This window comes from Ruditapes philippinarum, unplaced genomic scaffold (assembly GCF_026571515.1).
Source record: "Ruditapes philippinarum isolate M1 unplaced genomic scaffold, ASM2657151v2 ctg1615_1_1_1_1, whole genome shotgun sequence".
In the NCBI taxonomy this organism is placed as follows: domain Eukaryota; kingdom Metazoa; phylum Mollusca; class Bivalvia; order Venerida; family Veneridae; genus Ruditapes; species Ruditapes philippinarum.
The window spans coordinates 7,759-21,979 of record NW_026865698.1 but is presented as its reverse complement, the minus strand read 5'-3'; the positions used below and the strand labels follow the sequence as shown (position 1 = coordinate 21,979).

The window sequence follows — 14,221 nt, the reverse complement described above, 5'->3', positions numbered from 1 at the left end:
ATCATTTATAGTAATCATTTATATTCATTATTTATAGTCAACATTTATAGTCATCATTTATAGTCATTATTTATAGTTATTATTTATAGCCATAATTTATAGTTACCATTTATAGTCATGATTTATAGTTATCATTTATAGTTATCATTTATAGTCATCATTTAGTGTTATCATTTATAGGCAACATTTAAAGTCATGATTTAAAGTCAACATTTATAGTCATCATTTATTTCATCATTTATAGTCATTATTTATAGTTATTATTTATAGTCATCATTTAGTGCCATCATTTATAGTCAACATTTATAGTCAGCGTTTATAGTCATTATTTATTTCATCATTTATAGTCAATATTTATAGTTTCCATTTATAGTCATTTTTATAGTTACTATTAATTTATGGTTATCATTTATAGTCATTATTAATAGTTATTATTCATAGTCATTATTTATAGTTACCATTTTTAGTAATCATTTATTTCATCATTTAAAGTCATCATTTATAGTCATTATTAATAGTCATCATTTATAGTAATCATTTATAGACATCATTTGTAGTCATCATTATAGTCATAATTTATGGACATTATTTTTATAGTCATGATTTACAGTCATCATTTAGAACCATAATTTATAGTCTTTAATTATAGTCAACATTTATAGCCTTTATAGCCTTATAGTTACCATCTATAGTAATCATTTAAAACCATCCCTACAGTCATAATTTATGGTCATTATTTATTGTGATCAATTATAATCATCGTTTAAAGTCATCAGTTTAAGTAATCATTTATAGTCATTATTTGCAGCCATCATTTAAAGTCATCAGTTATAGACCCCTAGTCAGCCTGTCTGAAGTTGCATGCAGTGTTGCTAGGAAAGGGTTTGACTTGCAAGGCCAGTATGACCTTGATTCCAGATTCAATAGGAGTCATGCAAACTGTACCAATGAAGTTTGAGAGCCAAAGACCCATGGAAATTATATTATTGGTTGATTAACGTTTCGGTTTTTGTACAAGGTCAGTATGAGCCTGCGACCCTAAAATCAAAAGGGGTCATTTACTGCCAATGACCAATGCTCCTACTGAAAACTTTGAGTGCCAAGTGTTCATGGGTTGGAAACCTTTGACCCCGAAATCGATGTGTCATGTAATGACCTAGATAAATGTACCTTTGATATTTGAGGGCAAATGACCTATTGATTGTCGAGTTATTGGTCAGAAATCGCATAAGTTCAAAATTTCAATGTGACCTTTACCTTTGAACACACAACTCGAAAATTAAAAGGGGTCATTAACTGTTCAAGAAAACTTTCCTATAAAATCCGAGGGCAAAGAGCTCATTGGTTTTATAGCTATTTGTCGGAAACCGTTTTGTCAATGTGACCTTGACCTTAAAACCTCGACCCGAAAATCAAAAAAAGCCATTTACTGTCCAAGGCTAGTGCTTCTTTGCCGCTTGAGCTGCCAAATGGTAAGTCAATTAACCGTTTTGACAGCCAATGTTAAATGAAACAATGACTTTGCCCATGTGGCTTCAACAGCAATAGGGGTCTTCTACTGGCCAAGACCAATGCGCCTGTTAAGGATGATGTTTGATAGTCAAGAAAGTATGGGTTGTCGAGTTATTGGTCGGAAACCGATTTGGGCTGCAATGTCAATATGAGATTGACCACCCAAAAATCAGAAGGGGTCATCTACTTCCCAAGACGTTTTATGTTCCTATAACATTTGAGAGCCAAATGCTAAGAGATATTGGTCTGAAACCGTTTTGGGAAAAAATTTCAATGTGAGTTTGTTCTTTGAGCCCTCGAACCAAAAAACAAAAGGGGTCCTTTACTGCATAAGACCAATGATCATATGAAGTTTGAGCGCCAAGCCATTATTTGGTTGTCAAGTTAGTCAAAAATCGTTTTGACAGCCAATGTGACCTTGACCTGAGACCCCAGTAGCAATAGGTGTTATCTACTGACCCACATCAATGCACCTATAATGTTTAAGGCCAAGGGCCCACGGATTTAGCGATGTGACTTTGACCCTTGAACTAACGATCAATAAATCATGAGGTGCCAGCTACTGTTCAGGACAAATGTTCCTATAAAATTTAAGGGCCAATGACTCATGGGTTGTGGATTTATTGCCGTAAATTGTTTTAACATACAAAACATAATTAACCAGGAGTTATGACAAGTTACATTTTTTTTCAACTTAGGCAAGGAATTGCTTTAAAGATCAGTAATATTGAAAAGATTTAAGACTGAGTTAGTTAAATCAGGGTCATGAACGCTTGATAGGTCACCAAAACGGTCAACAAAACCGTTGACCATATATGAGTGAAGGCCATACTTAATTATTGTACAGATAAAGAGATAAGACAATGGAAAAATGACCAGCTGTCCGGTCCAAAACTCTTATATAGAAATTCCATGACTTCAACTGACTCAGTCCAGTGCAAGCGACTGACCAAAAATAAGGTATTTAACTAGTTTTGTTTCAATAAGAACAAAATTTAAGATTATTGCAAACATAAGATAATAAATCATGTCTGGGAATATGAGAAATAATATTTAGTTTAGCGGCCTGTATTTACAAAATTATATTTTTAAAAGCAGAATGATTTTTAAAGCGTAAATGAAATAATGATAACGTCGCATTTTCGGGCAAAATAATGTCGAGAATTACACCTAAGTTATTCAATTTAGAATGTAGACTACAAGAGATTTTCACATGGCAAGAAATCAATACAAATTGAGAAATAAAACACAGCAAAACAGAATAATTTAAAAAAAACTTAATCATATAAGAACATATTAAACAAGCTCATTTAAACTTCAAACAGATTTTTTTTTTGAAAATATGAATTTAATGACACCAAAACAATTTTGAAAAATTATTTTTGGAAAGCTAATCTAAATTCACTTTGTAATCTATAAGATACTAGAAGAAATTTTAAGCAGTTTAAATGATCCTATTTTATATTAACAAACTGATTGTTGATTGTTGCTGTAAATTATCTAAAGAATAATAAAGCAAACGATTCATGTAGAATTCTAAAGTCCCAATGCCTTTATGTATAGGTAAAAGTTTATTAGTACGTATATTTACAAAATTGAATCTGTCGCGCGTTTCTAATAAATTTTAACCAGCTCAATAATTAGTGTTTTAAATTATTTTTATAAACAGTCGATTTATTAGACATTTTAATCCTTAACCTGCAGACTTTCCTAAATATACAGGGGGGGATTATGGACGAAACATTCAACAATAGATTGAATAATAAGGCAAATTGATTATGTGCATTTGTTGATCTAAAAGCCGACTAGATTTTGTTTGGCGTAACCGTCTTTGGGGCAAACTAATTTCTAATGACGTACAAAACAAATTCTTAAAAGTGGTAAAAATAAATTGTGTGGTCATGTAAAATCCTCCATAATTGTGTCTTGAAAAAAATCAGTCTTTTTCATCTTTAACACTGGTCTTTGTAAAGGGAATATTTGTTTCCGATTTTGTTCTCCCTATATCTTAAAGATCTTTTTTTTTCTTTTTTTTGTTTTGCTTGCTATAAAGTCATGAAGACATTATTAGTTCCCATATGTCTGCTAATTGGGAAAATTTGCACAAGCTTGTTGTGGCTGATTTCTGCCATTTCGTGTTTTCGTGTTTGCACCCCTCAAATGCCGAAGGCGATGACACAGGGACCGATAATATGCTCTATCATCATGTATTCGCCTTCAAATGACACGAAGAGGCGAAATAACGTTATTTTAATAAGCGAAGACACGAGATCTTCATTAGCAGAATTATCGTGTCGGCGGGTAGAAATCTTCGTATCGGTACCCTATATTTAACATTATTTATCGTGTCGTTGTGTCTTCGCCTCAAAATACGGAAGGCGAAAACACACGATAAATTGGCAAAATATCGTGTCTTCGACTTTCAGGGGGGGAGGGGGAGACACGAAGACACGATAAAATTGACAATTATTTGTCTTAGCCTGTCGCTATCATATGGCGAAGAAACTTGACAATTATTTGTCTTAGCCTTTCGCTATTATAAGGCGAAGACAAGACAAAAAAGGGCGCCGATACGATGATTTCTACCGGCCGAAATGATAATTCTACTGAATTCTACAGTTAGCGGAATATTTACGAGCTGTGAACACTATTGTGATATGTGCTGGTCTAAAGTTAACATACCTTTGTCAAACACTGTTATCATTTCTAAAGATTCACATTTAAAAATGAAGACCATGTAATAACAGAGATTAATATAAATACATAGGCCTGTTATAATAGAAGAGGCCTCTTCTTTAATTCAAAATGTTCTATAACTCAGTATAAGTACATTGTAACTACTCTAAAAAAACAAAACAAAAAAAAACACAAGAGCGCTTTCATAATAATTGATCTTTTTTATGAAAAGTGCCTAATCAATTCTTCTCAACGGATGATATGTCAACCTAAAGTGGTGATATATTTTTTTTTTCAAGATATAGCCATTCATATGAATGTTTTGTTTTCAGCAACTAAGTGATGAATCATTTCGGTAATATCGTGCTGTTGTTGTCATTGACAACCTGGTAAGTTCAAAATATATTCCGATTATGAAAATATAACTTAAAGGCACATTTTACCTCATATATGATGCCATTTTTATTTCTCGAAAACGTTAAAAAATTTAGTATCTGGTTTACTTATATCTGCTATGTAGATGAGTTGTATTTTGCTTCTATTTTCTATTTGAGCGATTGGTAAAGTATAGTAAATAAGTATTTTTATGGAAGTCAAAATACCACATTTACATTTTAAGGAGCTTTATGACATATTATTGCACATTTGGCGCTACTTTATTCAGTTGTTTAACATCTAACATGTTCTATATACATCATTAAAACATTACTAAAAACATGTTTGACATTTCTAAAGAATAAAAAAGGATTGATTTCTGAGGCATAATGTGCATTTAAGGTTTTGCATTCAATGATTTCGCAAAATTGATTAATATTAATTCTTAATGATCGTTGACAAATATTTCATGTAATTATGATCAAATATGCAAAATATAATAAATTTTGTTCTTTTTTCTTTGTTTTTCGATAAATAAAGATATTTGATAAGAATGGTAATGCAGCTGTAAAAGTAATAAATTGGTACACGTGTAGATAGACACTATATATTGGCCATACAGGTATAAACGATGGGTATTGTAATTATCTTTTTAGTTTGACATCTGCAAGGACATTGCAAGACGTCATTGCTCAGGTAATCTCCGAGACAGACGTTGACGGAAATGGTATCATTTCAGAAGCTGAATTTAACCAGGAGTTACTTGCCAGATGGGACACAGATGTTCGTGAGTGATTTCTCAGTTACTTATTTTGTACTCTTGATATTAATGACATATATCTTAAACATTTATAAATGTACCGTCAAGCTGTTTTAAATACGAACGTATTCTTTTTTTAAAGATACTAGTAAATACGTGGCGTCAATTTCAATGACGCGTTTCTATGATTACGTCATCTGACCCCTCTAATGGAAATATCATGTCACGGAGTCACGGACTTACAATGTAAATGATAAAAACTTATAATTGATCAACATCGTTTCGTTTCAACTGCTTTTATTTTGTTACAAAGCAATTGCGTTTAAAGGACAGATGCAATTTAGATGGCTAAATGTTTGATTTTATTATACATTGAAAAAGCTTCTGACAACATGGTTTCAAAAGCGGACTTTGTAAGCCAATGGACCACGCGGTATGGTGATAATGTGGCAGATGCTTCCGCGTTCTTTGACAAACTGGACCAATTCTTCTTACCCGCAGGCACTTTGAACGATCTGGATTTATTCTTTCACATGGCCACACTCGATCCCGATGGTAATATTTTGTTTCACATATACAATAACCGCCCTCGATCCCAATTGTTAATGTTTTTGTTTATAACCAACCTCGATCCCGATGGTAATGATGTTGAATATGTGTAATAGATTGTCCTGCTTTTATTTGGAGGAATCCATTAAAAGTTTGAAGGGTGTCGTTTACATGAATCGGTCGTACCCTTATGATATAATGGGTTGTGCAAGTTATTCACTTATTACATTGCATTTTATTGCAATGTGGTTATGGACGGTATAGTGGTTACAGAGTTCAGATTATGAAGATCTCGGGCTATGGACATGTTTTTTTTCAAGTTTAAATCTGCAATTTTGCAATTTGTTTTTGTGTGTATGGTTTAACTTTCAAACAATATTTTCACATTCTCTTTAATAAACCTGTAATTTGTTTTATATTTTGCTCTATTTAAAGTTAAATTGAATACGGTTAAAATTGAATTTATTTGATTTTAATAGTCATTGAAGAGATTGAAAAGTATTATCAGTTTTTAATCTATTTGATGCTCTGAATTCAATGGGCTACATTTTTAATAATTGTGGCTCATTTGTATATTCATATATTTAATTGTCTTCCATTTCTCATTGATCACTCTCTCTAATCACGACTGCATTGTTTCTAACTTAACCTGCTGAAAGCAGATATGTGTAAAATTAAATGTTTTCTAATAACATTGTGTGAAGGAAATCTACGAGGAACTAAAATCCAGTTCGCTGAAAAAAAAATAAAAACCATAAAGAATAAGACAGAAAAAATGCCTTTTCCAGATTCGAATCATGGTATCTATGGTTACGAAGTAAACACTCCACCACTGTGCAAAATACGCTGAACTGTTAAACATAAGTAATTGTTAAGGTGATTAAATATTAAGGCGATACATAATATGCTTTTATATAAGAATTATCGACACCCCTATTTATTAACATATTCAATATATTCAATGTTAGTGTAAATAGATAATGAGCGAATTCGAGCTGTACAACTAGTCTAGTGTCAGACCACAAGACTGGTTCGTCACTTTTGGCAAAGGTCATTCACATCCGGTTGCGACAAATTAATGGTAAAGTCCACTCAGTATGATATTGTATCTATTGCAGGTGACCATCAAGTTTCAACTGCTGATTTTGCAAACTTCATTAAAGTGGTAAACATTTTATGTATATTTTATTAAAGATTTAATGTTTTAAGCTATAAGACAACATTTGATTTTATACATATACAAAAATTAAAGATGAAACAAATGTGAAAAATCTATGATATAATTATATAAGTGATATAAGTTAGTCGTTGGTAACCGTACGTTTCCAGTAAAAAAGTAAAATGTTTTATGCTATTGTAAAATACCGCTATACAAGCGCGTATCTTATATTTCTTATCAGAAGGGTGGCACAATTTCAACAAAGGTTATTCCAGAGGGGGTCATGGGTTTTACTCGTTTTCAATAGGAGGGTGGGTGAGGGTGATTGGTATACGAAATTGATAAAATGAATTTAAAAGATAAGTTGATATAAGTCCCACGCACTAACCAAATCCCCGGGCGTTCTTGACAAACATTCCTCACTGCTGGATCCGCACATGCCATACCGTTACGATGATACCTGGAAGAGACAAAACAACTTTTTGTACTTCGGGAGTCCACGCAAACTATTGTTTGTCCATTGCTGTGGTTATTTGCAGACATTATTCGAAAATAACTTTATTCACGTTTTGGAAGTTGATCAATTTAAATCTGATACTGTGACAATACAATGTTTTAGCAAAGTAGAATGGTAGGTCACAAAAATATGTGTTCAATTTTTTTAGACAGTAGTCTGTACGACATTTTCAATGGCTACAGATCCTGGTCATTCAATTTATGCTCACAGTTTTAATAAAATTATGTCTACATTATGTCTACATTATGTCTACGTTATACTACATTTCAGAATCACCCTTGTGGAGGAGCTGGACATTTGCATTGTTAATTACTTGTTAATAAAAGTTATAAAAAATATAATTGTAACGTGTTATTAAGAATAACATCATTACCTTTTTAATTGAGAAAGAAAACTTATGCCATATAATAAATGTAATTTAAACGTTACTTTAAAAAGTTGTCAAGAAAATAACTCATTAAGATATTTGAGTTGTTGGGGAGGAAGGGGCAATGGTTCTGTTTGGGGTTTTAACCATGTGACAATATTAGCATGATGGTGGTGTTGGTAGATTTCACTCCGGATCACGACAGGAAGCCACATTAAATTCACTAGTTCAACCAACGCATCGTTCCTTGACAAGCTGCCAAGCAGTTCACCAGTACTAGTTGGCTTCACTTTCGCAAGGAACTGAAACTTCTGTACATATCAGAGATGAGGTTCAGTGCAAATGACCGTAGAAAGGATTTCATGATCAATCACAACGAAAGTGACCTGCGCCGTCCGGGAATCGAACCCGGGTCGCCCGATTCACGGTCCAACGCTCTACCTATTGAGCTCACCGAACGGCTACCAATATTTACATTATATATGCCAATTGTTTTGAATGTGCATCAATGGTCCCTCACCCCTCGCTCGTAGTAATCAAAGTAATCAAATTCAATGATATATTTTTTGTTTATTGCGTTATACCCCGGTCACATATTCACGGAATACGCCCACGGAAGAGCCACGGATTAATTCCGGCATCGTCCGTAGCTACCCGTACTGGTCTGTAGCTCTCCGTATTGTAACCATAATCAATCGTAGTAGTCCTTGTATATCCGTAGCGATCCTTGACAATTTTTGAACATGCACAAAAATTTGCTACGGAAAAATCAACCGTAGCGTATCCCTACTAGTCCGTATTGAACCGTACTGTTACGTACTGGTCCGTACGGAAACCGTACTAGTCCGTACTGATTCGTAGGACTCAACCTGCTACGGATTTCCACGGTTTGGTACGGAGAACTACGTATTTGTACGGTTACCCTACGTATAAGCTACGGTTTTAATACGGATTAATACGGCATTGCCACGGAAAGCTACGATCGTAATACGTTGTACTGCGGAGAGGCAGGGATTAGCACGGTCTTATACGGTTTATTGCGTTGCAACACGAAACGGTACGGAATGGTACGGTCCACCACTGTTTAGTACGCATAAACAAGGATTTATATTACATACGTGGAATAAATTAATAGTATACCTTCTTGTTAAAAAAGACATATTTGCGTGAACATTCAAGAAATGATAATTGCCATTTACTGGCTGCAACTTTAAATTGAAATAGCTCAGAATGCGGAGGCAGTGGTCGAGCTGCTTGATGACATGCACAGAGGTAAAAAATATATTAATATCGTACTACAATCCATAAGTAATAGAATAGAATTTAATGTTTCTTATTTTACAAACATTAATTTGGATCGTGAAATTGGAGTAAATAATTATGTACATAAAAGAAGTGTCTCATAAGCCTCGGACGCTGGCCCTTGGGTGATAATAAGATTAATTAATAAGCTTTTTACATATTTTTAAAACATAAACGTTCACGATAATTAATGTTATTGTAAAATGAACAGCAAATTTCAAAATCAAAAGAGAAGCAGTATTGATCAACATTTTTCTTTAATGATAACTAGCCCATATCTAATCAGGTAAGAGGAGATGGTGTACTAGAAATGGAGTTTACGAAGACCCCTTCATGTTTAGTAGGAGGCTCTCATGGCCGAACCTATTGAGGATCCGGCGTCCTTCATGAAATTCACTTTAATCGAACCTGTTATGACTCGGGAGTCGGACGTGATGAGGCCGAATCCTCTCCGCCAAAATCAGTGAACTCTGCAATTCGTTTTCTAGGTGTTCTTTTCTTGTGAGGCATTTTGAAAATGAGCATGCAAGGGGTTGTGGACGGATATAATAGGTCCGTATAGGTCCGTGGCAATACGTTCTTCTCCGTATCAATTCGTTCTTCTCCGTATCAGACACGTACTAATTCGCACTAAACCGTGCTTATACCGTAGCAGACCGTAGTGTATCCGTAGTGTATCCGTAGTGCATCCGTCTTGATTCGTGTCGCTCCGTACCAAACCGTGTCGGTCCGTAACAATCCGTGTCTCTCCCGGGGATTTTGGTGGTAAATCCATCGAACTCCGTACTCATACCGTTGTGTATCCGTACTGAAACTGTAGCGAACTACGGAATTTCACATTTCCGTAGTAATCCGTGAACGATTAGACCGTAGCTCTTCCGTGGCATTATCCGTGAATATGTGACCGGGGCATTAAAAAATAACAGAAAGAACAGTAAAACACGTAAAACACGTTCTAAACATGTTTATAGGACCCAAATATCTATCTACATCATATAAAAAGCTTATTACACGAGTTTGCTTACCAGGTGAAATAAATAAAATTGTTAGCGGGGGGGGGGGGGGGGGAGCAGGAGGGGCGGAGATAAGAAAAAAATGTAACAAGGAGATGAATTATGGGGCAGCTTTTAAATATTGTCACTCTGCACTTATAAGTTTTTTTTGTTTTCTTTTTTCTTTTTCGTTTTTCTGTTAGTAAAAGAAAAGAAAATGGAGTGTCCTTCAATAGCATAAACTACAAGTTAGGGAGTGAAAATTGCAGTCTCGGTTTAATTGAGATTGTACATGGCAGACACACGGAAAGTGAAACAGAAACTGGATAAAATAGAATATGTTGAGAGGGAATAATATATTATGAAAAATAATCTTAGAAAAATATTGAACTGAATTATTATATTAAACTTTGATAAATATTTTTGAAATAATTCATTTTATTTTGTATGAATGTAAAACTTTCTCCTGTCTATGTTAAAAGAATATTGTAAGATGTGTGAGTTACATACTATTAACCTCGTTAACATTTGTAATTTGTTATTTACCTCATATTTACATGTATTGTGTATTGAGTGAATAATAAAATCTTGAATCTTGAAATCTTGAAGCCCGTATATCGAATACTGTAGTCAAAAGACAAAGTTAAATTCACACAGTATAATTATACTATAACTGACTGCTCAATATTCATGTAGGATTATTGGAACAGCTTCAATTTTATTAAAAAATATTTAATTTCGCTAAATGAAATGAAAGCTTGCTTTCGCTGTAACTGTTAAATAAAAGTATCATACCTTCACCAGATATACCTTTTGTAAATGCTGATTTAACTTGGTAATCAGTTAATTGCAGTTTTATCTTAAAAAATTCTTTCAAATCAAGCAACTAGTCTATTTTTTTGTTGTTGTTTTTTTTTCTGCGCCACTTTTTCTTGTGTATTAACAAGGCTTGTAAATAATTTTGCTATAAATATCTCTTCCGAGAAATAAAATATCAAATTTGTATTCAAAATATAATGAAATATAACATAATAAACAATGACCTAAACACACATATACATGATCCTGGCAACGAGACAGTCTTAAACCTAGTTTTTCTAATTTTCAAATGTGAAAAATAAGTTCATGCGGGTTTCAGTATATGCAGGGAAGTATGGGCAGTGTGTGTACGGTACAAGCACTCAAAGTCATTGCAGTCGGCCTTTATTCGAATACATACACATCTTTTATTTGTGGCATTAAGCACAATATAGTCATAGTCGTGTAAAAAAACGAACAAAAGACATGGTTTTGTTGAAATCAAAATACATGTACATGTAGATACAAACAACAACAACATGTATATATAGTTAACCGGTTATCTCCAGTTTATTAATACATTTATGTTTTAGAATTTAATTAAATATACAGCTGAAAAAAATAACTTGAGTAAAGAAAAGATTTTTTTTTCAAAATTATACAACCAGATAAAATACCTGTATATTTTTGGTTACTAATTTGACAAGAGGCAAGTACGTCTATACGTCCATCTGCTTACCACTGTTTAACAAGCTACGACTTCGGTTCAGCAAGTAGAACATATTAAATATGATGTTCGTGAAGTTAGCCAGACAGCCGGAGCAGCCGGAACAAAATTTTGTCTCGTCCAGCTGTTCCGGCTACTCCGGCTAGCCGGAATTCGGTTCCGGCTGCATCGGCTAGCCAGAGAATATACAGTAAAACCTGTGCAATAGACAATTGGTTAATTCCATAATGTAGTTTCAAATTACTTATCACTTATCACCGGCTGGTCAGAATAACCAAAATGAAGGCTATTTAAGATGAAAAAATAATCCAGGAACAAATTTATGAATATTTGTGCATGCAAAAAGAGACAGTGGGTCCACTGGCAAAGGTGTGTCCGTCGGGAATGCTGTAGCATTTTGCCGACGTGGAGCCGAAGGTCGTGCTTTAAATGGTCTGTGAGGCTCAGCCTCAATTGCACAGAACTCCATATGGTGGGATGGTTAGGATCTGACCGTGTGTCCGCTGGCATAAGTGTGTCCGTCGAGAATAATTTGGTTTTTTTGCCGACGTTGAGCCGAAAATTCTACTATACAAGGTCATTTCAACTCATACCACGGCATTTTCGGCTGACCCCTGTGAGGCCCAGCCTCAATTGCACAGAACCCCATATGGTGGGGAGGTTAGGGAGTTTAACCGCGTGTCCGCTGGCATAGGTGTGTCCGTTGGGAATACTTTGGTATTTTGCCGACGTTGAGCCATAAATCGTACTATAGTTGGTCATTTCAGCAACATCTCGCCTATTTCAGCTGGCCCCTGTGAGGTCCAGTCTCAATTTCGCAGAATCTCATATATTTGGATGGTTAGTGGGTCGGACCGTGTGTCCACATGTTTATTTGTGTCTGCCAGAAATACTCTTGTATTTTGCTTACGTTTAGCCAAATATCAAAATATAAATGATCATTTTAGCTCACATATTGTGTTGATAAAAGTTGATAAAAAGAGAACTTGTTGTTATATACATGTTGGGAATAATATAAATGCATCCGATTTTACAAAAATATAGTCAGTCAAACAAATTTGACAAAGGCACCAGCACCCTTATTTTGGCCACTCCGCGATACTCTCCTCAGATGTCCCACACGTGAAGTATAGGATCGTTTTATTAACATGGATGAGAAGAATATGATTGATGCAAAAATATGGTCGAACAGGTAGGATATAACGTCTGAAGAACGCCTGAACGTACAAATTAAAGGAAGCCTTGTGTTTTTTTTTAGGTCGGGCGTGTACATGCCATTACTAAGTTTAAGTTTAACTTTAATAGTTTGTCCAGACACCTGTTTCTCAATCTCCATCGTTCAATTGCACTCCCTACTATATCTTATATTATCTAAACTCTTAGTTACTCATAAATTTGGCCATTCTAGTAATGTTAATAAAACGAAATTTCGAGTTAGTAAGCCGAAATTTCGAGAAAAGTAACTCGAAATTTCGAGTTAGTATGTCGAAAATTCGAGTTAGTAACTCAAAATTTCGAGTAAGTAAGTCGAAAATTCGAGATAAGTAAGTCGAAATTTCGAGTTAGTCGATTTTTCGAGTAAGTAACTCGAAATTTCGAGATAAGTAAGTCGAAATTTTGAGAAAGTTAATCGAAATTTCGAGTTAATAACGCGAAATTTCGAGTTAATAAAAAACATACACCTGGCACTAATGCTCCTTCTTATGAAAGTGTAGTTTTTTATTTGTGTAATTATTCAATTACTATTTTCACAGATATATAAGCGCGCTTTTTGATAATCGGGCCTTCCCGCTAGTGTCCGATTTTCACGCTATCGTTAAACTTCGGCGATATCCGTGAATTATTGCTTATATTACCGACATAGATTTTCATCGGAGAAATATTTGTGTGGAAAAGTGCTTTTGTACGTTTTAGAATAAATAACTATTGCTTCTTATATAAGGAAAGAATGTTTAGTCTTTTTTTTTGCTGATGTACCTACGGGAATTCAATATGGCGGTATTTTGACTACTTTTACCCAGGATGCATCAAATCTTGAGACATATGAGAACTTGTGGGTACACAATTCCGCCGATACTGATTTTAACTGTATGACGTCACAGTCTCTTCTCCATTTTATATTTAGCTCCATGCTATATTTCAATTGATATTTTACAAATTTATGTGGTTTGTCACCATTTCGTCGAAGTGAAGAGCACCATGAACAAACTAAAAAGGAAAAATCAAGAATACAAAATCGATTTTTCAGAATTAAGAAGAATTCAAACGATTTTATATAGAGGACAGAAAGGGGGTTGGGTGGAGTTAAACTAAGGTTAAAACCCTTAATTAAGACAAACATCGTGACTGAAGTGGATGTAATTCAGGGTTGGTCTCAATTGTGGATATTCTTATCATTGCTTAAATACTTTATGACCATGACTTTATAACCTACAAATTCAATATTTAAGTTTGTTATGATATTTAATCTGATTAGAGCTAAACAAA

The 14,221-nt window shown here is 34.2% G+C and overlaps 1 protein-coding gene across 1 annotated transcript; it reads left to right on the top strand.

Annotated features, from left to right (window-relative positions):
• Positions 1-2,381: 2,381 nt before the first annotated feature.
• Positions 2,382-7,889, top strand: LOC132730032 (uncharacterized). The gene is made up of 6 exons (XM_060715877.1): positions 2,382-2,472; positions 4,521-4,577; positions 5,220-5,350; positions 5,705-5,878; positions 6,991-7,037; positions 7,819-7,889. The coding sequence occupies exons 2-6, from the start codon at positions 4,531-4,533 to the stop codon at positions 7,855-7,857; spliced, it is 438 nt and encodes a 145-aa protein (XP_060571860.1). The 5' UTR covers positions 2,382-2,472; positions 4,521-4,530; the 3' UTR covers positions 7,858-7,889.
• The last annotated feature ends 6,332 nt before the right edge of the window (positions 7,890-14,221 follow it).